The 27,244-nt window shown below is 38.1% G+C and overlaps 1 protein-coding gene across 1 annotated transcript in view; it reads right to left on the reverse strand.

Annotated features, from left to right (window-relative positions):
- Positions 1-27,244, reverse strand: part of PIK3C2G (phosphatidylinositol-4-phosphate 3-kinase catalytic subunit type 2 gamma) — a gene marked incomplete at its 3' end in the record, with an annotated part of 306,003 nt that overhangs the window by 49,898 nt on the left and 228,861 nt on the right. Inside the window, exons 27-30 of the mRNA XM_084877162.1 lie at positions 20,858-20,967; positions 4,814-5,003; positions 4,196-4,317; positions 895-1,003 (exon numbers count right to left, since the gene is read on the reverse strand). Coding sequence (XP_084733288.1) covers positions 895-1,003; positions 4,196-4,317; positions 4,814-5,003; positions 20,858-20,967 — 531 coding nt within the window. The remainder of the gene's footprint in view (positions 1-894; positions 1,004-4,195; positions 4,318-4,813; positions 5,004-20,857; positions 20,968-27,244) is intronic.

The raw sequence follows: 27,244 nt of genomic DNA on the forward strand, positions 1-27,244 counted from the left end.
ACCCTTTCATTTATTTATTTTTACATTTAAAATATTTTTAAAAATTAATTTCAGAGAGGAAAGGAAAGGGAGAGAGAGATGGAAACATCAATGATGAGAGAGAATTATTGATTGGCTGCCTTCTGCACACCCCCCACTGGGGATCAAGCCTGCATCCCAGGCAAATGCCCTGACCCCCTGGCTGGGAATGTAACCGTGACCTCCTCATTCATAGGTCCATGCTCAACCACTGAGCCACACCATTCTGGCACCTCAGTCAGCTCTTTTAAATACTACAATTTGCTGTTAAAGGCATAGCTCAGATGTTTTCTTCTTTCTGAAACCTCATCTTTTCTCTGAAACCTCAATCAAAGAGGGAAGGGGAGGAAGGCTGGGTGAAAAAAGTGGTTAAAAAAAAAAAAGCCTCATAGATGGACAACAGTGTGGTGATTAGCAGAGGGAAAGAGAGGTGGGGGCAGATAGGAGAGGGTGAAGGGGGGATAAATGGTGACAGAAGGAGATAACTTTGGATGGTGAGCTCACAGTGCAATGTGCAGATGATGCAGTATAGAATTGTACAGTTGAAACTTGTATAATTTTATTGATCATTGTTACCTCAATAAATTCAATAAAAAGTAAAGAAGATAAAATAAAGTAATTTTTAATTCTCTAGAGTGCTAGGGTACCTAGCAGCACTGATAGTTCAATAATCACATATTACTTCAAGTTATTTGAGGCCAACGTGCTATATACCTTTTTTTTCTTTCCATTCCACAGTTTACTATTTCAGAGATTCCCACACATAAGACATGCATGTTTGTTGAAGGACTAACAGAATATCATCATAATGCATAATAACATTTCCAGTAATAGTCGATATTTTATGCAAAAGTATAAAATTAAATTGTAACATACGTTTGCAATCTCATATGATCCTGTTAATATCTGTTCCATGTAACAATTTAGATCTCTGAATCTTTTATGATCTGAATTTGTGAAAGGTAAGTGCCACCAATGAGGAAACCTGTTTTAAGAGAGAAAAAAGTGTACATTAGTTAGTTCGAAATTGGCCTCTTCATTTTAGGATTGTTTGTGAAACTGTTAGCTACAACAGATGGAATTATGGCCAAAGAAAACATTTTTCTTTAAGTCACATGATTACCACTGAGAGTTTCATTAACGTGGCTGTGGTCACTTGTGCTATTTTAATTGTCACTAATATTAATACTAATTTAATTTAGCGTACTAAACTAATATATCTGTTCTTTCTTACTGTGTTTATGGTAGACCACACATTTTGTCCCTTACATGCATGTGGGGGCTTAATAAATATTTTCTAAAGTTAATGATTCATAAGTTTTCAAGAAGGTCAGATTGTAATGTTTCTTCTGAGTTCACTGGAGATACTGCTACAGGAACTAAATTAAACACTTAGTAAATGGCATTTGCTTCCATCTGGTCTGAGCCTTTGGAACAAAGTATCACTTTCCCCAAGAGTTTGACTTGCAGAATTTCCTCCCTACTATCTGATGATTTACCTCCATGGATTAGATAGGATCAAACCCAACTATTGGATGGGATGACCTGTTAGTGGTTAGCATTTGGTAACGAATTTTAAGGATTAAATATATCGTTTTAGGAACTATCTAGCATCTTCCTCCGACTGCAGTCTTGCTCTGCCTCCTTCTTAATTCTGCTTCTTTAATATGACCTTTTCCTGGGAAAAGGAGAATGGGGGATAGTAAAGCACTGTCAGCAAACACACAGAAGTGTGTGACAACTTCAGGCCATCCCATCCACTGCCTCTTGTTGGGCATGTCAGGGAAGTTCAAAACAACATGTTTGTGTATTTAAGTAATTTTTCTATTTCTTAAAGGTCACTTGCAGTTCTAAAGCTTAAAGTATTAAACATGTTTGTCCTGATTTGTTATGAAAATTGGTTCCATACACAAGTAACCAAGATATAGATATGCATTTGACAGCTATATTGGGTTGGTTTTAAATAATAACTTGTATATCTGTGAGATGAATTTTTCTTATTGCTAGAATAAAATAGAGTTCAACATCAGTTCTATGCCTTTGTTGATGTTTTGATAGATGTATGTACTAAAAAAATCTTGTGTATAAAGAAGTACATGAGAATTGAGGAATTCAGCTATAGTAATATTCACTTGAGATACTTTTCAGCTATTTGCTAAATATATAATTCAGTTCTTAAAAATTATTTTTATGATCATTTTTTTTTCTGACAGTGACCTAATTTCCTCCTTTAATTTTATTCAGACCAAAGAATAGAAAACACCTGACTTGCAATCAGATTTGATACCTGGTTATTAGAATAATCTATTTTCTCTCTCCAACACCAGTGTTTTGATTTGCTCTGTATTTGGCCCCAGAGACTTATTTTACTGCCTAGGATAATGTGCCAAAATAAGGTTTTAGATGGTTGGTGAAGGTAGAAGAGGGAGAGGAAATCATCCCTTCTCTCGCAGATTAATTTTAAAGAAGACCATTTGCTTTCGAGGGAGATTTCCAAGCCCTTGTCCTCTTGGAAGTACGCATAGTCCAATGTGAAGATCCCCATTGCATTCTGGGAGCAATTTGAATTCTATTCCTCACAATTCCAAATGTTTCCTTATACTTTCCAGATCAGGTTTACTTCATTCTCATACAGTTTCTCTGAGTGAATTTAGAAGTCAGAGGACATCTTGCCCTCATCCTTAATTTATATGCATTGCTGTACCCCTTAGCTCCTCTGGGACTCTGAGCATCCCGATACAGCTCAGGGCACAGAGGATTAATGTCCTTTTCCTCCACTCATTGCTTGTACATGTTTAAAATCAACTTAGGTCCCATTGTCAGGTAGTAGTTGTTGAGCAAAGCAAAATCCTAACTAAAGCTGAAAATCGAGAAGAGGCACATATAAAAGAGATTATTACCACTTTTAAGGTTTTATAAGTTATTCTAATATGTATTGGAAAGATACAAATGTAAAACAGAGAAGTTTTTGAGACCAAAAAGGAAAGGTCTTTAACTTGAATGAACTTATCACTTCTTAGTAGGGCATGATGGCAGCTTCTGATGTTGAATTTAATATGTGCAGCCAATTGGAAATGTTGCCAGCATCTCTTCTTTTTCAGTTATTTTTTTAGATTATTTTTTGGGAGGGGGGAGTAATTCTTAAAGCTGATGTTACTTTGAAAAATTTCCACAGCCACATTCCTTTCCTCCCAGTCTTTTGAATGTGCCCTGACTTAAAGCATCTGTATTTCAAAATTTCTGTGACATCTACAAGAATAATTTTTCATGAATGTGAACTACTCAGTCATCAATAGTGCACACTATCTGTCCATCCATTGATATCTCAGCTTAGCTTTATATTTTGAAAATGGATTCAACCTTGAAAGCCTACTAAAAATCCATATGCACAAAGTATGTCAGGGCAGCTATGACCATTCATGTTGTTAAAAGACCATTTAGTTAAAAATCTGAGTCAAGATGAAATTACATTTGGTTTACCTAAGTGCCACTATCATTCTTTCTGCAAGTTCACCCTTCAGTAGTCAAGGTACACTTTTGTTGTACACTGAAGTCTATGCCCTAAGTTTGGCTAGTTATGATAAATTTTAGAAAGTCTTTTTGGACAGAAGTTATTTTCATTATATTTTTGTTTTGCTTACATTTAATGTTTTTTTCGCCAATAAAACATGAATGGAAGCAATAGTTTTCAAGGTTGCATCAAAATGAACATAACAACAAATTAGATTTAGATAGTGCAAACTGAAGCCAATAATTATAACAAAAGTGAGTTGATTTTAATAAATTCTATGATATTAAAATTTACTATAGTAAATTTACTACAAAAGATTTTACTATATTAAAATTTCGTACGAGAAGACCAATTTAGTTCTAAATTTTTAATTTTATAGAAAAACCCCCAGAAGATAAAATTTTTAAAAATAATTTTCTTAATAACTGATAAAAATAAAGGTTATTGGTTCTCCATTTTTCTGTCTACAAAATCAATGGCTAGAAGCAGACAGAAAATTGAAAACCCTGTTCTGTTTTATGAGACATACTTTTTTGACTCTGAGAGCAATACAGTCTTTGGTGCTGTGTTGCTTACAAATAGGAACTCCCATAACCATAATTTTCCCTTATGTTCAAGGACAAGTACTGAAGGCACACCCTGCGGAGGAGGAGGACAGGGCCTTACTCTGGGAGGGTCCGTGCTGCAAACTGCTTGTGGAGTTGGCCGTGAAGTTTTGCAAACTGTTCAAACGATTTTTCTGTCAGGCTTGTTTTGTTGTTATTGTGTGTCACCTGGATCAGATACAGCTGCAAAAAATAAATAGACAAAGATCAGAAGACAGCAATATCAACCCGGGATACCTGCTAGATCTGATTTCATGTCACTAAACAAAGCAGGAATCTTTGTGCATGAAAAAAAAAAAATCATCACAAAAGTTAAGAGATGCAATTTGCAATGGCAAAATTACCTATAAACACAGTGTATAATAATCATCTAATGTGCTGGGAACAGACGCCCAATCTCTGCTCTCCTTGCAGACACTTCAATCAGCTCTTGTTTCATCTTATACCTCGGGCAGGATCTGTTCTCTTTGATGATTCTCTTCTAATAGCTCTGGTTGTTATGATTTGTCCTTAGAACATCCTCTGCAGTGGGCACTTCTGCTCAAAATGGTACTGGTTTTTCATTTGCATAGTAAAAGCAAAAAATCAGGGTTTAAGGATGGATGTGTAGCCTCGTGAAGGGCAAGTCTGAGGTGGAGGCAAAGGATATTTAAGTCAAGATGACAAACTTGAGACTTACGGGATTAGTCCTGTTGCTGAACCTTAAAATGGTCGCTCTTTGAATTGGCCTGGTTGCACTCGGCCTACAGGATTCCTGGGGAAAGTTCTGTGAAACAGACTTGGCAGGGCTTATGGCTGTCATTTGTGCCAGCGTGTGGATCAAGTTGTTCAATTTAACAGGGAAACACTCCAGGCTTTCCTTTATTTTCCTAGAGAAATGAAAGAGAAAAGATAATGGGTTACAGTCCCTTGAATGGACTCATTTCACTTAAGATTTGTTTTCTTGTGTTTGTTAGATGTGGAGGAAAAAGCCAAGAACCAACAATTTTTATTTGGAGCCCAGCTAATAAACTTTTATTTTATTTTATTTTATTATTTTTTTTTAAACTTCAGGTTCACATTTTGAGTTGTTGGCAAATATAAAATAAACTCTCAGTGAAATATAAAACTGTGATTATAAACTTGTATTTTGACTTATTTTAGATTTTTCCCTATTTTTAAAGATATTTTTAAATTTAATTTTACTTTAGAATTATTTAAAATATTTACATATTTCCAGAAGTTAAATCTACAAAAAATATATATTTCAAGAAGTCAACATCTATCCTGCATTCTCTCTGTTTTCTCTTCCCTTCCCTTATATTTTAAAAAAATTTTAAAATTACAGTTTAACTTTTATTATTTTATTTTTAATTTTATATGTATTTGTAAGCCTCTTTCAACTATCTTACAAAAAAGTTGCATACTATTATACTATACCTAATATACAAGTATTTTATATGAAATATTTCTCATTCTCTGATCTTTTTAGTTTGTTTGTTTTGGAGTGTTTCTGCTTCTTAATGTAAATTGTGTGGTTGTTGTTTCAATTTAAGAAACTTTGCAATTGTATTCTAATGGTATAACAAATATCTTTATCTAATACTAGAGGCCCTGTGCATGAAATTCGTGTGTGGGGAGTGTCCCCTCAGCCCAGCCTGCACCTTCTCTAATTTGGGACCCCTTGGGGGATGTCCAACTGCTGGTTTAGGCCTGATCCTGGCAGTCAGACAGCCCTTTCACAATCCTGGACTGATGGCTTCTAATTGCTCACCTGCCTGCCTTCCTGGTTGTCCCTAACTGCATTCCCCTACCCCTGCTGGCCTAATCACCCCTTACTGCCTCTGTGTGCCAGCCTGATTGCCCCTAACTGCACCCCACTGCCAATCAGGTTGTCCCAACTGCCCCCTCCCTGCCAGCCTGGTCACCCTATACTGCCCCCCCTCCCCCCTTGCCAACCTGGTCATCCCATCCCCACCAAGCTGGTCACCCCCAACTGCCCCACCCTGCTGGCCTGGTCACCCTCAACTTCCTCCCCGCCCCTGGTCACCTCACACAGCCTGCTTTTCAGTCATTTGGTTGTCCCTCGCTAACCCCCCTGCTGGCCTGGTTGCCCCACACAGCCTGCTTGTTCAGTTGTTTGGTCGTCCCTCACTAACCCTCCCCAACCTTTGCCAGCCTGGTCATAGGCAGCCATCTTGTAAGGGCGTGAGGGTCAATTTGCATATTATATCTTAATTATATAGGATTCTTTATCTCCTTTGTATCTAATTTGCAGTGTTGTCCTGTTTATCCCAAGCAATACTATAAAACAAACAGCATGTTTATTCTACTTTTCTTTTTTCTTCTTCTTATTCTACAGTTCATATGTGCTTCCTATTCCAGTTTCATTTTTTAGCACTATTATGTTTACATCATACATAGTATTTCTACTCTACATAATATGCAGTCTCTCTTCTAAATATCATTAAACCTTAAACTCTCTACCTGTCTTTATGTCCATTTCTCTCAGTCATCTTGACTATCTGAAGCTAATTCTCATAAATTCTTCAGGAATGCCCAAGGTTACAAGTTTCTGAGTTTTGGGTGTTGATAATTGTTTATTTCTGGGCCTTTATGCTTAAAAATCAATTTGGCTACATACAACACTTTTGGCTCGCATTTTATTTTTTTGAGTTTCATTAAAATACCATTTCACTTTCTTCTGGAATAAAGAATTGCTATCCAAAACTCTGATGACATGCTGAGCTTTTTTCCTTTATAAAGAACCTCCTCTTTTTGCCTAGAGGCTTTAAAAGGTTTCTTTTTCTTTGAAGTCCAGTAGGTTTTGTAAGGTATGTTTTAGTTTGCTTATTATAGGTAATTTTTCTGAATATGTACTGTGTCTTTCTATATGTAATTTTATCTTTTGATTTTTCAGGAAGTTTCTTAAATTTTAAAATTTTATTTTTAACTAAAAGTTGATACTATGAGTAAAATTTTAAGTAATTAATTCTAACAATATATCTGTTTATCTATTTATGCTTTTGAAATTTGAATAAACACAGTCATGTAATCTGCAAATTAGGAAGGGTTTGTTTTGGTCACACCTTATACTGCTAAAACATCTAGTTCAATGGTAAATAGAAGTGGTGGTGGCAAAGTTTGCTCCTGATAATGAAGGAAACATTTTCAATGTTTTACAATTAAGTATAATTTTTTTTGTAAATTTTTAGCTGTAGGTTACAGACATTCTTTTCTATTTCTAGAGAGCTTTGCAAAACGAGAGATTCTAAATTTTATTAACTTCATTTTCTGAATCTATTAAGGTGATTATATAGTGTTTTTACTTAATTTCTTTTTCACTACTGAATCTTGAATGTTTACCTTGTAACAACTTATTTTACTGAACTCTTGTTATTCAAAAAAATTTTTTTTTGGTTAATTCTTTGGAATTGCTGTATTTTTTGTGTTATTAAAATGGAAAATAAGAATATAACAAAGCCCTAATATAGAACTTTACTATCAATATAGAAGGCATTATTTTTTTTCCCCCTGACATTAATGGTGAAGCAGAAATTTTAGGGGTAAGATAGGACAGGTTTAGGAAATATTAGAAAATTTGGAAATTAGGGGGGCCATGGAGGAAGCACAGCGTTACAGAGAAGCAGAAGGTATATTTCCATAGAATAGGGGAGCTGGAAAGCTGCAACAGGTACATTTCCATAGAATGAGGAACTGGGAACAGCAAAAGGTTTATATTTACAGAGTAAAGAGAAGAAAGCCCTTTATTAAGAGGGAAAAGAAGAAATCCCAAAGGGAATAGAAAAACAATAAGGAAGAAGGGGTGGGGGGGTAGAACCTCACATATCCCATGTTATAGTAAAATGTGGAAATGTTTAAAAATGCTTAAAGGATGTGAAAAAAGTTAAAAATGTTTGAGTCAACTTCCCTTAAAACTTAGTGTCTGATATTAAAGACTAGAGGCCCAGTGCACAAATTCATGCATGGGTGGGCCTGTTGGGAGGAGGAGATGGTGGGAGATTGGCTGGCCAGCCAGTCCAATCGGGGCCCAATTAGGGCTGGGCTGGCTGGGGGGAGGAGCCATGGGCAATTGGCTGGTGGGCCTACTCCCGATTGGGGCTAGGGGGCCGATTGGAGGCCAACGGCATGGGCGAGAGGCCATGAGTTGTGGCCCACTGTCCCTACCCCCTGATCTGGCTGATTCACTGGCCACAGTGGGCATCATAGTGACCAGTCGTTATGGTTGCTGGCTTTTTATATATATAGATACATTCCCCACTGCCCTGAAGCATGTGTACCCCAGAGATAAGGACTTGAACTGATGCAGAGTGACTTGTGTCAAGATAAATAGTTGCCTGAGTGCAGTACTCTCCTTAACCCCCAGGTGTTTAAGATTAACATATGTGCATTGATGTAAATCATTGATAGCCACCTGGGCTGCTATGGGCACAAACAAGCCTTAAATATGGACCTCTGCCAAGCCAACAATATGCTTGTCTTGTAGAGACATTACAAAGGCCTGTCCCTTTGTCGGTTTGCCAGGCGATGCCACTCCATGCTCCTCTTCTTGCCAGATGACAGAAGAACGACCAGTAATTTCCAATTGAGACTTGACTGAGCTCTTGGGAGAAGAATGCAGCCCCCCTACATTCGGACCAGCCTAGCTGCTGGATCACAGAGGACAACACTAGGATCCTTAACTAAATCTGTACCCGCAGCCAATCAGGAATTTGTGTAGTAAAAAGTTCTGTGATTTGCAACTGCATATGTTTCATGTGGTGTAATTCCTCCAGCAGTTAATTGGACTGATTTGTGTACACTTTTAAAATTAAAGCTTTTGGTCTTTTTGATCCTAAGCCTGCCACTCTGGTCCTATTTGCATAAGAGTAGTTTCTTCATTAGCAACTACTTGAATGACCCACACCTGCAAGGTTAAAGTTTATCTCAAGGGACACCTTAGATAAACACCTCGGATCCTTTCCCCAGATCTACTTGGGACACATGTGAGGTTTAACCTTTGAGCCTAGGAGTTACTATAGTAACCGTTCTAAGGGAATAGTGGCCAATCAAAAAGGATATCCAGGCACCAGGATCTGCAGCTTTTACAAGCCATAGGGAAAAGGAACTCAGTGGGATTCTTTTCCCCTCCCCATGTGGGAGTCCATTCTGTGGGACTCTTTCCCTCTCCCCATATGGGAGTCTGTACTTCTTCAATAAATTTCCACCTTGCTATACCACTTTCTGTCCATGGATTCATTCTTCGATTCCAGGGGACAAAGAATCCGGGTTCCTGTCCAAAAATTCTGTGTCAATGGGAATGCCTACAATTTTTTACTTTTAAATGTATGATGTCTATCTAAGTTCCTTTATATTTTATGATTGCTAAAATTTTCTAAGAGAAATGGATGTTACCTGTAGTCAAGCACTACTTTTCTAGGTGGGCTTCTATCAAAGTTGCAATACCTGTTTTTACAACCAATCTGCCATGTCCTCAATGTTAGCAGTGTAGTTCACTAATGTTTAATAATTAAACATTAGGTGATCATAATCACACACACACACACACACACACACACACACACACACACACACACACACATATATATATATATATATATATATATATATATATATATATATATTGATTTATGAGAGGAAGGGAGAGGGAGAGACAGAAACATCAATGATGAGAAAGAATCATTGATTGGTTGCCTCCTGCATGCCCCCTACTGGGGATCGAGCCCATCCCGGCATGTGCCCTTGGCCAGAATCGAACCTGGGACCCTTCAGTCTGCAGGCTGACGCTCTATCCACAGCCAAACTGGTTAGGGTTCCCTCACTTTTATAAAACTTCAAGCCCATTTATTTTGTTCTATTATTAGACTTTTTAAAGTAAATTCCAAAATTTTCCATTATCATCAATCTAGGCCAAAACTTGCTAAGGAAGTTAAAATATGACTCTGATCATTATTCATTTCCACAATGTTAATTATTTCTAAAAATGTTCTTTGAATTTATGGAAATATAGTGCAGTATACAACATTCCTTTCTTTCTTTATTGGCAAGGACATGAAGATAATAATGAAATAGGAATTTTAGGGATAAGATAGGGCAGGTTTAGGAAATTCTAGAAATTTTGGAAATCAAGGGGACCATGTAGGAAGCACAGGGCTGCAGAGCAGCAGAAGGTATATTTCCATAGAATAGGGAAGCTGAAACAAGTACATAGAATAGGGAAGCTGTAACAAGTACATTTCCATAGAATGAGGGAGCTGGAAACAGCAAAAGCCTATATTTACAAAATAAAAAGAAGGAAGCCCTTCCTTCATCCAGAAGGAGAGGAAGAAAGCCCAAAGGGAATAGAAAAACAATAAGGAAGGGGGTGGTGGGAGAGAACCTCACTCTTCTCATGAGCCTAGGAGTTACTATAGTAACCAGTCTAAGGGAATAGTGACCTATCAGAGGGGATATTAAGGCACCAGGATCTGCAGTCTTCATAAGCCAAAGGGAAAAGGAACTCAAAGGGACCCTTTCCCCCATTCATATTTGGGAGTCCATTCTGTGGGACTTTTTCCTCTCCCCACGTGGAGGCTGTATTTATTCTTCAACAAATCTCCCCCTTTGCTATACCACGTTCTGATCGTGGATTCAGTCTTTGATTCCAGCAGACATAGAAGCTGGATTCCAGTCCAAAAATTCCGTATCAATAAAGTAGTAGAAGTATTCTATTAATCATGACTTATGGAGACCTTCCCATTCATTCATTCATTCATTCATTCAACAAATACTTACTGAACATATTTTATGTGTTAAGGTGGAAATTTCTCAGGTGATAGCAGGTGCTCATTTCTTATAAAGATAGGCCTATGAACCAGAAATCTTAAGTTCTGGTGTATTCACCCTCAGAAGATCTCAACTATGTTCATGCCTTATTCACACATAGCCCAACAATTAAGACATAGGAAGAATGGAGATGAAGGATAAACCTTTATAAATTATGATAAGCCTTTTTAGTTTTAAGACAGACTTTCACCTAAATCTCTCAAGTGGCAGATTAATAGGTCAAATCAAACAGTTCTATTACACATGACTCAAGTTCTATTACTCATTGACAGCAGTGCCTTGAGAGCAGTAGTTTAGGTCTCTGTGAGGTGGCAGTTTTTGATTTATTTTATTTCACTGCAGCATCAACAGGATTATGTTTTGGATTGTCCATATATTGCAGATCCAAAGCAGCAGCTGGAAGGATCCAATTCTTAATTTCCTAGGGGAAAGCTCTGGGCAGTCTTGAGAAATGCTTCTAACTCTCTGCTAGGCACTGTGTTCTGTGCTGGGCATAGATGGGAAGAAAATAATTCACATTTCTGCCCCAAGGGAGTGTATATCCTTTGGCAGGGCTGCACACAATGCCTTATATTAGTCTTTCATTCTTAGAGGACAGTGTGATTATTTTAGTAATCCTATCTAATAAAGAGGGAATATGCTAACTGACCCTCATGATGTTGTAAAGATTGCGGCACCCACAGCCAATAAGGAGGGAATATTCTAATTGCCACATGCTCAAAGATGGCAGTGCCCACAGCCACCAAAAGGCAATGCCCAGTTCCTTCAGCCCCACTGGGGTGGCAGGCGTGTGGCAAGGCAAGCCTCAGATGATCACAATGTCTTTTATTTAATGAAGAAAAGTCATAGTTTAATGTTGAATTTTTAATCTATCAGTCCCCCAATCCCCTCAGCCTGCCACCCAGGACTGGCCTGAGGTGCAGGCAAGCCTCGGTTGGAGGCTGCCCAGTTGCCCAGGGCCGCCCAAGGTTCAGGTAACCAGGGCTGGCAAAGGTTTGCAATGCTGGCAGTGGCAGCAGCAGAGGTGTGATGGGGGCATCTCTTTCCTCTGATTGTCAGTTGCCTCCTGCCCCTGAGGGTTTCCAGACTGTGAGGGGGCAAGCTGGGCTGAGGGACTTCCCCCCCCCTCCCCCCCCCACTCCAGTGCATGAGTTTCCATGTACCGGGCCTCTAGTAGGTAAGAAAGACCAAGAGAGGTGAAATGCATACCAAAGATGACATCATCCAAAAAGTTGTAACCAAAAATTCCAACTCATGTTTATCTGATTCAGAACATATCCATTGTTTTATATGATATAAATATATTAAATTTACCATTAGAAGCACCTGCGAGTGGCAGGTTTCCTTAGCTATTGTGTGTCAATGGGTAATGGACTTGATCAGCTCAGTATAGTTTAATAATTATCCCTCAACTCAGAAAACTTGGCTGAGTCCTGGAGCTTTAATCTTCCATGTCTAGTTCAGCATCTAGGCAGATTTCATTTTTCTTAGATGAAATGTTACAATATTTTTGAACTCACATTTTGTGACTAGAAATGCCAAAAGTTTTTCACTGCTTCATGAACCAGTCAGAATAACCACTGAGAAAATATGCCCTTAATAGCTCTTGAATGGCGATTGAGTGAAACTTCTCAGGCAGTTTGATGGAATACCTGTTTTACTGGTCAGTCTCTGTAATAATTTCAGGGAGATATTGCTCAAAAGATTTTTTCTGTGAAGGAATTTGCATGAGCATGTTCTTATTTTGCCATATTGTACATAAATGGAAGTGACTCACTCCCCATGAGCAAATTTTTTCATCTATCTCTCAAACTTAATTTCCATTGCCTCTGTGTAATAAACACATTACTTTTTTTTGGGGGGGGGGCGGAATTACTCACTGAGTATCCGCCTCTGTTAATTATTCAGAGGGAATAATGAATTAAAAAACTTCATCACTATTTCTTTTCTTTAATGAAAAAAGTCATAGTTTAATGTTGAATTTATAATCTATAAAATGTTAGAACAGTACTTTCTCCATTTGAAGCCTAAAAGTATCGGTCAAGATTATTCTTATTTGCTTGGCCAGTGTGGGTCAGAGGTTGAGCATTGACCAGGAGGTCACAGTTAGATTCCCAGTAAGGGCACATGCCTCTGTGGGATGTGCAAGAGGTAGCTGATCCATGATTCTCTCTCATCATTGATGTTTCTCTTTCTCTCTCCCCCTTCTGCTCTGAATCAATAAAAATGTAAATTTTAAAAAAGATAATTCCCATTTTGTTTCAAATTTATTGTAGGGGTCAGGAGCCACCTGTAGATGAGCCCCAGTGTTACACAGATTATTGTGAACTGAAGGCAACTAAGACCCTATGGGCTCAAGAGTAACTTCTGCTCCCCTCTTATCTAGAATAATTTAAATTAGGAGCCTGGCATATGATAAGAGTTAAAAGCAGAAACGACTTTTTAACCCATTTATACGAGAGGGTAAACTAATAAATACCGAACATGTGCTCTTTAGCAATTACCTTCTGCCTCAAGGAGCATGACCTCATCCTTAGCTCAGAATGCCACATGTACCTCAATTTCCCTTTCTGTCTCTGACTCTCTCATGTATATAATTAAATTTAGTTATTTTCTCTTGTCAATCTACCATTTTTATTTGATTATTCGACCAGCCAAAAGAACCTTGAGAATAGAGGAAAGTTTCTTCTTTCCCTACTGGACCAATAAGTAGTCAAACCCATATTTTTTAACCAAAAAATTACCATTCCACAATGAACTCAATGAATGATCAATTCTGATGCATTCTAGGTACATAATTTTTTTTTAAAAAAATGTTCTTCTGTATGCACCTTTATTTTTTAAAATTCAAGGATATCATGGAAAAGAAAGCAATAATTTTGGTTGCATGTAATGTGTATGTACACATATGCAAACACAAAATTTAATATTCTAGTGAAAGGTTAAAAGGTGAAAACAAAAAGGTTAAAATAAAGTAAATACTAAAACAGGATATCTCATGTTAATCCTTGTGCTTTGATGGCAGGGAGCCCTAATTTAAGAAACATAGTTGTAAGGACTTAGGCATTTTCTTACCACATTCCTTCAACTAGTGTAAGGACACTGAAGTTAATGAACATATATATTTATCTTAGATTACCAGAGCATTCAGTTACATATGCAGGATTTTTTTTTTTCCTGTCTGAGTTAGCTGTGTCCAGGGAGGAGCATCCATTATGCAAGAAATCAATGTTGTTCCCTCTGAGCTCACTTATTAGTTCTGCTTGTGATATTAAGAAACTCATTTAGCCTTCAGGAGAATCAATTGTTCCACCTATAAAACATCATTGATGACTAAACCATGCCATCCACCAGGATTGTTGATAGGATCAAATGAAGTAACATATGAAAAGGATTGGAAATAGGATAGTAATATGCAAATATTATTTCAGAAATGTTACTACCAGTTAAGTAAAGAAATGAAGATGTAAGAACCCCAAAGACAGAAAACTACATGTAGAGGGATAGAGGGAAAACAAAAGTACAAATGCTGGTTCTGTGAAAACTGAATGAGGTACAGTCTCTTGAAATCCTATAAAAGAGATATTAGATAGGAATTAAGAAGAGGCAACTTTAGAGTTTTCTTTCTTTTTTTTTTCCTTTTTTTTTCTTTTCTCTTGTTTCATAGTTAGCACTTCCCTTCAAAAAACACACAATCTTTCCTGTTTTCCCAGTTAACATTTTAAGTCTTCAGAATTCATCTAGAGGTCAGCAAATCTTATGTAAATGTCATCACAGGTGCCTAACTCTGCTTACAAACCAGAGTTCCAGGCTCCATGACCTTGACTATGAATAAGTAATTCCTAACTATTTCTTATGGAGATTCCTTACAAAAAACGTGGCCAAATCAAAGCAATAGGAATAAAGGAACTAAAAAAAGGCTGATGGAGTGGTCTTATTATGCATAAGTAATGTGTCAGCCACAAAATATTCCAGGTTACTATCCTCCCCTCCCAAAGCCAGTTTATTTTTATGGATGATATTAAAATTAAATTGTATGCAAAGCAAGAAAAAAATCTTAACAAGCAATAATATAGAAAAATCTATACTGGTAAATGGTGCTATAATTAAGCTAATAAAAACCTTCAACTTATAAAAATGTATTTTAAAATAGTAAATTATTGTAGTCTCATTGCTTGTTAAATTGGAATATAGCAGTTTGATGCACTGCATAGGGTCAGACTTACCAGTGAGGACTGAGTGATGTACATAGCTACTGGGATATACAGCTCTGTAAAATAGTGCCATTTGGACTATTCATCTCTTAAATTGATGATTCCTGTACTCTTGATGGGTACAATAAACTTTTCAAATGCTTTTAACTTTAGACTGATAGTCTTCCAGAGTTCAAAATATATATATTTTGCAGCTAAGGTGTATGCTGACTGATATTCAGGCAAATTAGGCAAATTCTCAGTGTAACTTACAGAATTCAAAAATAGAGATACTCTTATTGTAGAAATTTAGAACAGCAACTACTTTTTCAAACATTGTAGTGATTGTGACTGGTCCACACAATTTAGGAAGTACAGGCCTATAAAAGCTGTTATACCTGAAAAAAATTACTTTATAAAATCAATTTTGTTCAGATCAGTTTTTATGATTACATTTAAAAAATGGGAGACTTTTATAATGAAAGGGGAAATTTCACTTTGCACTTTTCTTTGAATCTTCTTTCCTAATTTAGGGAAAGTTGGATAACATAATTGCTAATTCCAGTAGGTTCTGTTTTTTCTTTTCTTTTCTTTTTCTTGTGAGCCTTTATTTCTGTAGGTGTCAATGGTTAAGATAAGGCAAAGGAAATTTTTGACCTTTATTTGGGGATATACAATAACCCATGAGATGACAATTTGCAAAGTACTAAAAAACCATCAAGAACATCTACATTAATAAAAGAGTAAGATGCAAATTGACCATACCTTCACAATGCCCAGCAGCCAATAAGGAGTGGGTATGCAAATCAACCCAACAAAGATGGTGGGTTAATTTGCATACACAGACACTGAGTGGCCAGGGGTGGGACAGGGCACTTGCCATAGTGATGACGCAGATGTTCTGCTTCCAGCCACTCCAGGCCTTTGGCCAGCATGCAAAGGCAGAAAGGCAGCCAGAGCAAAAAGGCAGGTCTGGCAGCCAGGGAAAGGAAGGCCCAGTTTTGCATGAATCTTCATGCATCAGGCCTCTAGTTTAATGATAAAAGAACCTTGGGAATTGCATCTTGTTCCCATACTCTCTCAGTCTGGAAAAGAAACCAGATAGAAAGATAGTAAACTATTGTTTTGAGAAATTGGAGCATAGTCTTGTCTCACTCTACATCCATGCTGAATAAATAAGGAGGAATAAGGCAACACTGGGGATTTCTGGCATTCTGTCTGCATATCTTCTCTCTGGCTCCTTTGTGATGTGGAGACGGGGGACACTGTCTCAGATTGTCACTGACATTTCCAATGGCTTCACAGTTGCACCTGTTGGGACAGTCACTGTGCCTGCTCTGCCCAGTGGCCCCTTATAATTAAGACCATTCTCTCTAAAGCTCAAAGTTCAGAGAAGCTCTTGGTTGTTGGGATTTTATTTGTGTGTAAAGGAATGGCTCCTGGTAGGAGTATGGATAGGAAAGAGAATCCATGATAACTTTTCATGAAAGACTCTGTCCAATAGGGACAAAAGTAACTAGTTAAGTCAGTGACATTGTCTCTCTTGAATTTATACTAGAGAATGTTGGCCAATGGGCAAAGAGAATTGGTATATGATAGGCAAAGGTAAGCAGAGTGAAAGATCTCTTTTTCCATTAGATACTAGCCAGATCCTACTTGTTTCTTGGATTTACTAGGTTACAGTTTGAGTCCATATATATCCCTTTTCCCAGGGATACCAGTTAAATCTCTGGTTCTTGCTACCAAAACACCTCACTAAGGCAAGCTATTTATTTATTTATTTATTGATATTTATTTATTTATTTATTTATTTATTTATTTATTTATAGGATTGGAGTTTTGTTTTGCTTCAGATTACTTTCAATTTCAGCTGAAGAACAAAATTATTATACTTACTAAACCACAAAATCTATGTGGCAGACCAAAGGGAATACTGGGAAAACATGCAAAATTTCCTCTCACATTTTTGGAGGAGGAAATGGATGATGTGAAAAATGATCTGTATGTGGGAGGAGAGGTAGGCAGAGAAGCTTACGCTTAATGATCCCCGTTTGGGCTGTGAAATAGGTTATCTGTTTCTAAGGACATCTACCCCGAGGTTTGAGATGATTGAACATTCTGAAATACCCCATTTGGACATCATTTTAATGGGTGGTTTGCCTTTGTTGCCTAGCACTGGGCCCAGCAGAGATATTACATGAGAGTATCAATTTGCAGGGACTGAGTCATGAGAATTCCTTGGTTCTAATCAATAGCATCCAGCTGAAAGGGGACTAGAAAAAAGCATGAGAACCAAATAGAAGAGTTGGTAATTATGTGAAAAGCCTTTGTGGCCAGCAAAACAATTTTATATTATTTTTTTTCTAAATGCCATTAATTGTGATACAGTTCTTTTTAAATTTTTCATTGATTTTGTTTTAGAGAGAAAGGAAGAGAGAGGGAAGAAGGGAGTGAGGGAAGAGAGAGAAAGAGAGAGAGAGAGTGAGAGAGATATATATAGAGAGAGATCAGATCAATTGGCTGCCTCCTACATGCCCTTGTGGGGATCAAGCCCAAAACTTGGGCATGTACTCTGATCAGAATTAAACCTGTTATATTTTGGTGCACAGGATGATGCCCAACCAAACTAAGCCATACAGGCCAGAGCTGTGTTACAGTTCTTAATGCCGCACAGAGTATAGCATCCTTTGAAACTCTCATAATCAGCTCTTAACCCAGAATGTGAATATATAGGAGTGAAATGGATCCTGTGTTTTTTGATAACTAGAGTACACCCTCGGAGAGGCAGGAAAAAACATTTCTCTCTTTCAAGTCTCAAATAGGGTCAAGGATGGCAGCCTCTTAGTGGTAATACTGTAGCCTGGACAAGACACTCCAGGTAGCCACACTTACGGTCTCAGACGGCTTAGTCCTCATTCAGATCTGTGAGCTTGGCGGTAGGGGGAAACATGTGATTAGTTCTCTTAATTTTATCTTCTGAATAGTGATATCAGAATAAACAGTGACATAAAACACTTTTAGCCTATCAGAACAAAATGGAGAGGAGTTTAAATATAAAGGGCCTCTCATAAGTAGGCAGAGTCAATGACACACGCCTTGAAGCACCAGGACCAATGCTGGATCATTTCAGAACTTTGTTTCTTTTTTGGTAAATTATGTGCACTGATGTCTACACTTCAAGTTTCTCTGTAAGTTTAGAAATCTATGTGTTGTCAGAGAATGCAGCTTAAAGTAATATTATTTATTTAGAAAAGTAAACACCTGTACATAATTTTTAACATTTATTTGTATCTTATAATTTAAAGCCCCCATTATAGTTTTAAAAAAATTTTAAATTGAATTTATTGGGGGTGACATTGGTTCATAGAACCAAACACTTTTCAAGTGTACAACTCAATAAAACGTCATATGCACTCTGTATTGTGAGCCCATTGACCCAAGCAAAGTCTCTTTCCTTCCCTTTGCCCCCCTACCCGCCCAATAGCTCCACGTACTCCCTAACCCTCTTTCCCTGTGGCTATTGACTACCACCACACTGTTGTCTATGTCCTGCAAGCTCAGTTGCCCCCAACTGCCTTTCCCTGCAAGCCTAGTCCCCCCAACTGCAGTCCCCTGCAGGCCTGGTCAGCCCTAACAGCTCTTCCTGCATGCAGGTCTGATCACCCCCAACTGTCCTTCCCTGCTGGTCTGATCGCCCACAACTGCCCTCCTCTCTGACCATCTTGTGGTGGCCATCTTGTGACCACATAGGGCGGCCATCTTGTGCAAGGGTGTGACGGTCAATTTGCACATTACCTCTTTATTAAATATATATATATATATATAGATAGATAGATAGATAGATAGATAGATGATAGATAGATAGATAGATATCATATATAATAAAGAGGTAATGTGCAAATTGAGGCTCAGTGCACTACTGAAATTACACAGGAAGAGGTGCCCTGCCTCCTGCAGTGTGAGGAGGCAACCTACGGGCCACTGTGGGAGTCCGGACCACCACTGTGGGCAGCCAGGACCCGCACCTGACTCCCATAGTGCCAGGCTGCCATGGGAGACTGGCTGAATCACTGCTGCTGGTGGCCAGGACCCATGTCTGACTTTCGCCCTAGATCCTCCCTATCCCCCTGCCTGTGTCCACTCCAGAGCTGCCTGAGATGGCCCAGAGGCTCCTCCAGCCCCAGGCCTCTGTACACGCCTCTGGCTCACCTGCCTTTGTCCACTATGGGCTGCCGGAGGTGCCACATCAGCTTAGGCAGGCCTCTGTCTCTGTCTCCATCTCTGCTCTAGGCCTCACCTCTGCGCACAACCTCCCCCTGACCAGTTGTCCCAGCCTAATTTGCATACTACCTCTTTATATATTAAGATATTTTCCTATTGTAATGTTTTACACACACACACACACACACACACACACACACACACAATACTAGAGGCCCGATGCATGAAATTTGTGCAAGGGGCTCAGCCCTCGATGCCCTGGCTTTATCAGGAAGGTCATTTGGACAGTTGGTCTGCTGTTCAGTCTGCTTAGCATATTAGCTCTTTATTATATAGGATTTTATTATTTTATTTTTTGCTTAATCCCTTCACCTTCTTTCATCCAATCTTTGAGCCCCTTCTCTCTGATGAGGCCATAAATGTGAGTTACATATACAAAGCAGGCATGAATGTATATTGAAAAAGGAATCTACTGGGAAGAAGATTAATTTGGTAATAATAGAGTTGGGGTGGATAAACCTTCATAAAGACAATTACATTATAAGGGCACCAAAAGTAGGAGAGGTAGGACATGACAAGTCAAAGACAATAAATGAACAAAGAAATGACATGCCCTATTTTAGATAACTAGATGTCTTTTAAGTTTTCAATGGAGAAAAGTGCTTTATCATAAATTTCTCAAAAGAAGTTTAATTAAGAGAACATAATACATAACATCTGAAAGTGAGAAAATTAGCCTGGCAGAAGATATGCAGGAGCTGATATACTGGCTCACTGCCAGGAGGTTATTGGCTTCAGATCTACTTCCCATATTAGTTCAAGTCCTCTTGAATGGAAAGGGGAGGTGAGTGAACTTAGGCAAGCTCACCCATATCTAAGATCTTGCTTTTACAGATCTGGTGGGTCAGATAAAATGAGGGGATGTGGAAGGACAGGACTCTGGCTGACACATAAAGCACATTTACATTTTTGTTTTAATCATGGCCTGAAAGAGCTTTTTTCATCCAATATACAGTTTATCCCCCCACCCCCTTTTTTTTAAAAAAAATAATAGGAGGTACTATTTGTAAATTGTCACACTATAATTGTTCTGTCCAAGCAATGATACATCACTCTATTGTCTTAAGATGAAAACAGTGAGTCCATATCTCAACATTAATCTTTTTCCAAATTGTTTTTCTGGACATAGTTCAAGTAGAACAACCAATTTATTTATGCCAGTCCTTGCTCTTTTTAGTGACCTTTTATTGAGTAATGTGTTAGATAAAGAGTCTGGTTAGCAAATGGTAGCATGCTACAGAAACTCCACCAGGGCCTTGTGTTAGACATTCACATTGTTCTTTTCTCCCTCTTGGGAAAGAAGTTACAAGCTAGTTCCAGAAATGACAGCTTCATTCCAATGACTGTTCACCCTAAATTCATCTCAAATGTGAAATGTGTGCACATGCATAAATGCACACTTACGCATTCACAGCTAGCCTTACTTGGTAAAATGACTTGTTGCTTCCAGATCTGTGTCTTGTGGACGAAGATTATTGTACACATATTTCAAGTCTTGGATTCCACTTAGCTCTGGTAGTCCTGCATGTAGCATCTTGGCAAAAGAAACACACAGACAAAACAAAAGCAAAAAAAAAAATATTTCAGAATAAATGTAAACAAAATCTTGGTTAAGTTTGGTTAAGCTTGCTACTTGGTTAATTCTACAAATAAACACAAACAACTTCACATAGCAATGCCATTCAGTTTGTACCCATGAATAAGTATAAGTTCCTATTTTTTAACCTCTAGTTAGTAGTAGAAGCAGTAACAATAACAATAATAAAAATCAATAAAATTGTCAAAGTGTTTACAGATTAATAATTTAACTTTATCATAAACCATTGAAGTAAACACGATAGTATTAGTTATCACTACTTAGCTTCTTGTAGAAGAGGCATGCTCAGCATGGTACACTAGAAATAATAAGACGTCTAATGGCAGACATTCTGGACCCACCATTTAAAGTCTGAATGATCTTGAGAAAGTCTCTTAACATCTCTGAACCTTCATTTGCTTTATTTTAAAAAGTATATATAAATACAACAAACATATTCTGGGAAAATCAAAGGGCTAATGAGTAAAAAAGAGCTTTAACCCTAGCTGGTTTGGCTTAGTGGATAAAGCATCAGTCTGCAGACCAAAGGGTCCCAAGTTCAATTCCAGTCAAGGGCACGTACCTAGGTTGAAAACTCCTTCCTAACCAGGGCCTTGGTTGGGGCTTATGCAGGAGGCAACCAATTGATTCTCTGTCTTTCCCTCTCTCTTCCATTCTCCCTAAAAATCAATGAAAAAATATCCTGGGGCAAGAATTAATGTATGGTGATACTAGAAACCCAGTGTACAAAATTTGTGCAGGGGAAGGGGGGGTCCCTTAGCCTGGCCTGCACCCTTTCCAATCTGGAACCCTTTGGGGGATGTCCAATTTGCAATTCAGGACTGCTGGCTCCTAACCACTCACCTGCCTGTCAGCCTGATTGCCCCTACCTTGCCCCCTGCCAGTCTGTTCACCCCTACCTTGCCCCCCCCCTGTCAGCCTGATCACCCCTATCTTGGCCTCTGCCAGTCTGATTGCCCCTACCTTGTCTCCCTGCTAGCATGATCACCCCTACCATGCACCCCTGCTGGTCTCATTGCTCCTAAATGCCCCCCTACTGGCCTGATTGCCCTTACTTTGCTCCTCTGCTGGCCTGATCACCCCTAAATGCCTCTACCTCAGCCTCCAGCCTAAGCCATAGTCTGGTCTCCCTCTGCCGAAGGAAACCTGGCCCATTAGGGGAAGGCACCACCCCCATCACCCCACTGCTATTGCCACTGGTGGCCACCATGCTGCCTGAGCTTTGGGCCAGCCTGGACAGTGGCAGGTAGCCGACATCCATGGCTTGCCTGAGCCTTAGGCAGCCTGTGGCTTTGTCTGGAAGGATGTCAAGATAGTCGTCTGGAAGACTTTCACCCTAATTAGCATATTACCTTTTTATCAGTATAGATATGGAAATCTTTAAAAATGTTTTAAAAATGTCTAAAAATGTTAAAAAGGTTTTAAAAGGTTTGAGTTAACTTTCTTGAAACTTAAAGTATGATATTAAGGACGCATTTCCCACTGCCCTGAAGCGTGTGTACTCCATAGATATGGATTTAAATTTCAATTACTGGCTTAGAAGAAACTTGCTAAGATAACCATATATTTGAGTGATGTACTCTCCCTAGATAACCACATGTAGCCCCTTGCCCTGTTTGAGATTAACTTGCTTGCATTGAAGTGATTTGGTGATAGCCACCTGAACTGCTGAGCGTACGAAACAGGCTTCAAAAATGGGTCCTGACCAGCCAACAGTGCTTGCCTGTCGAGACCAACACAAAGGCAAGTCTTTTTGTCAGTCTGGCAAGGGATGCTGACCCACACTCCTCTCTCTTCTGCCAAATGACAGAAGAATGGCTAGTACCTCCAGATCAAGACGTGACCGAGCTCTTGGGTGAGAAACGCCGGCCCTGTGCATGCCGGACCAACCCAGCTGCCAGACTCCAGAGGACAGCATAACTGGGATCCCATCAAGCCTGTACCCACAGCACTTTTGTGAGTAATAAAGTGCTGTGTGATTTGCAACTGCATATGTTTCATGTGGTGTAATTCCCCCGGCAATTACAAAAGTTAGTTAAATCATTTTACGTACACTTAAAACTGAAATTAAAGCTTCTGGTCTTTTCTGTCCTAGGCCTGCCCTTGGTCCTGCTTGCATAGAGCAGCCTCTTTGCTAGTAACTACTTGGATGGCCTAACACCTGTATGGTTAAAGTTTATCTCAAGGGATGCCTTAGATAAACATTCCAGATCCTTTCCTGGAATCTACTTGGGAAAATTAAAACAACAAAAGCTTTGTACTTTATACATTGTTACAAAAGTATATCACAGTGCCTGTTTTAAAGAAGAAAAATTTAATTCCCCCCAAACCGTAATTGAAGTGTCCAGGTCAAATGGCTGGAAGCACACAGAGTGTGAAACCCATCACTCTGGTTCTTATTTTTTGTTCTTCCACGACTCTATGCCTCAGGCTCCCAGAACACAATTTTCTCTAGTTACGTGGTAATTGCATTTATTAAAGATTATTAAAGCACTGAAATAATCAAAGGCATAATTGTACAAAGGCTCAGGCATTTTTTCTGCCAACCTATAAAAGGTTGTTTTACTTTGTTTATGTTATAGTGTCGACTGAGGGGATAATATTCTGTAGGGTCATAAGCAAAACTCTTTGAGAAAAAAAAATGATCTTTGTGAAATAAATATGAACTTTGCAAAAAAAAAAAATAAAATAAATAGAAAAGAGGAATGATGTCACCAGTATCTTTATGATTAAGATGAGGAATTATTTCCTGCTCTGGAATAGAGGCACTTTTACAGTTGTGGGAAGTTAAGAGCAATGCTGTAAATCCTAAAAATAAAGGGAACAGCATGTATAGATGTGCAGAGGAGAGCAAGATATCTTCCATTTGTTCACAGAAAGAAATCCATTATAGCTTTCTGGAAGAGAGGGTATCCTGGGGGTGAGTGACAAGAGATTGGGCTGAAAAAGCAAGTAGGGTAGGATGTTTTAGCAATATAAATGATTTTGTGCTTTAACCTAAAGGCAAGAGCTAGCTTTTACTGTTTTTACATGGGCAATAAAATACTTGAATTGTATTTTTGGAGAAATCATTGTTGTTATTTTTGAAAAATAGATTTAATGAGGGCAAATAAGAAGCTGGATTAGGAGAATATTTAGGCATAAAGAGAAGTTATTGGATTTTAAATATAAGTAGAATTGAGAAAACTTGGGTGATTGATTGGATGTATTTGAAGGGCTGGATGAGGCCTAAACCACATAGCACTAAATATAGATTTTGGAGTCAGTAGCATGTATATAATAGTTGGAACCATGAAAATGAATTAGGTGGTCCAGCAAAGTTGTCAATGCCTCCTCTCATGGATGACCAAACATCTCAAATTCACTATTAAATTTGAACAAATTATCTTCTCCTGCAAACTCTTCCTTCTCTTCCTGTTTTATATATCCATTTTTACTTTCACCACTGTCCAACTAACAAGAAATTCATATTTGTCTTGATTCCTTCTTCCTCCCAATTTTCAGTGTCAATCACTTAATTCTATAAAAACTGCCTCAACAGTCTCTTGTATCCATCTGCCTTTCCATTGCAATTATTGCCCTAGTTCTGCTCCTCATCTTCATTTGCTTAGAATGACTTGAATAGCCTTTTCCTAGTTCATCAACCCCTCTCTCTAATTACATAATTTCCCAGTTATATCTCTGAAATCTAAGCTAGATGATGGTATTCCCTCATCAAAAACAAAGAAACTTCCAGGTTCTCAGGTTTTATATATTAAAGTCAAAAATACATTTCTTGTTGTAAATGTCTTTCATAATCTCACTGTGATCTGTCACTTCAATCTTGTCCACATAGCTCTTCATCTGTATCACAGATGGTACACTTGATTTCTTCCTTTTCCAACACATGTTATGCCCATGCTCTTTAAGCCTTCACATGTACTTATATTTTTATCTCAGCCAGAATTCCTTTCTTCTTCCTCCTTGTCTATTGAAATTCTTTCTAAAGGCTCAGATAAATGCTTCTTCATCCTCGAAGCCCCATAGATCCCCTTGATAAGATTTAATTACTGATTTCTTGGTACTACAGTCATATCTTAGTCCCACCTCTTTCACAGTACTTATCACTGCCAAGATTTTACTATATTTTGTTCATGTATATGTTTTTCATATTGGATTTTAAGTTCTTTGAGAACAGGCAATGGATTTTTGTTCAATGTTGAATCATCTACGGCTAGCATGCTGCTTGTAAATACAATTTAAAGAATGTCCATGAAATAATGAATGCATGTATAAGTTAATGAATGAATAAAAAATACCTGATCCTTTTAGCATTGGAAACCTATAAGAAGTCCAACATTTGGACTACTAAGCTTAAAATCACCCCTAGGGAGATATATTCTCAAAAGCAGCAAGAGTATAGATTAGGCTTTATCTTATCAGTTCTGTACTTTGAGTTCTAGAGACATCTGTGTACTTATTGAGGCAATTTCCCCCCTTATCACATGTGATTGTCCATTTTCTAAGAAAATACTTCTTTCCTATATCTGAATTGCTTCCTAGTTTCCATAGATACAGTGAATTCGCACCTGCTTGCTTAGGACTCTGTCAAACATTTCCTTGGGAAGTAGACCCTATGCTTACTCCTTCTTCTGTCAGCACACACACACACACACACACACACACACACACACACACACCACTGTGTGAACTGTGTGAACTGTGTGAACTGCAGCCAGCTTAAAATCAGAATCCCAGCTCTCTCCTTGTCATGTAGCTGATTAAAGGTAGCAAGCTATGATTTAGGCTTTATTAATGGTCTCCACTCCTTAGAGAGGAGGCTTCAAGTGCTGTGAATCTGTACACCTGAGTAAGGATTGCCTTCAACCTGAGCCCGTTTAGCTACGTCTGTTCTCTGATCCTCAGAATGTAGTTCAAGTGTCTCCTAGCATAGATTACAGGGTAATGACTTCAATTGCAACTGTAGGAAAGGGAAAGGGTGACTAGTGCAAGTAATGAACAGATAAGTTCCTTTATAGGATAGGGACATTAAAAAAATTTTCTACTTCTGTTCTCCTACTAAATCCACATCTATTTCGATAGTGGTGCTTCAGGAAGCCAGCAGTCTTACCACCACAAAGAAAAGTCGGAAAGGTTTCCGTTGGGAAATATCTGATATAATAATGGGTGTGAAAAACATCTTAAAATGGGTAAATGGTCCCTATGTTCTTTGGGAACCTTCCATAATAGCTGGTATTGATTTTTTAATGAGAGGAAAGCTGATGGAATACAGGATTTTATGTTAGTGAGTTCAGCCAGCAACACTCTTGAGTTTCTTGCAGATGTTGTGCTTTTAAGCAAGATGGGGATTTCGTGAATTATTTTCCCAGGAGTAAATGTGAAGGACTGTGGATATTTGGAAACATGCTGTTTCCTACGTAGTATGAGCCATTAACTCCATACTGGACTTACCACATGCTTGTGTTCATGGTTCTGGCTATTGATCATTCATGGAAGGTGAATTTATGACTCATATAAAGTATTTCTCAAATTATATCTGTGTCATGGTGTGGAACATTCAGTTCTTTTTGGAGAAGTTTACACATCAAGAGTCAGTTTGAGAGAGAATTGAGGGAACTGTAGATTACCCACATAGGTAGAAAAGAATCTTTCATTAATTTAAATTTAGTTTTTATTATAAGAAGTGATAGTATAGCAAGTATGGTGCTGAAACCTCTACTAATGCTTTGAGAAGCTACAGAATGCCATGTGAAACCTGAAAAGAAGAAAATTGAGAGTTAAATGACCAGAAGCAGAGGGAATAACACCCTGTTGTTTCACACACACACACACACACACACACACACACACACAATTTGTTCATTGGTCTAATTGGTTCACATTGTCTCTGATTTCCGTTTCAATTTCTGTGACAGCCTAAATCTAAGTTTATATGCTTAATATGAATTAGTATTTTTCCCTGCTAAATTTTCTTCCTTAGCTCCAAAGTCAAGACTTGAGTAATTAAAACATAAAGTTTTTTTTTTTATATATTATACACATTTGACTTTAATAGCATATTATGAGAATTTTTAAAATACTTGGTTAAAATAACATACATCTACATTTTTTAAATAAAATGATGTTATATTAACTCTATAATTTAATGATTATTTAATATATTATGACTCATGCTAGCAGTTTTCTTTTTAGGTAGGCAGAAAAGTTTACTAAA

Source organism: Pipistrellus hanaki (assembly GCF_964339955.1).
Source record: "Pipistrellus hanaki genome assembly, chromosome: 3".
Taxonomy (NCBI): domain Eukaryota; kingdom Metazoa; phylum Chordata; class Mammalia; order Chiroptera; family Vespertilionidae; genus Pipistrellus; species Pipistrellus hanaki.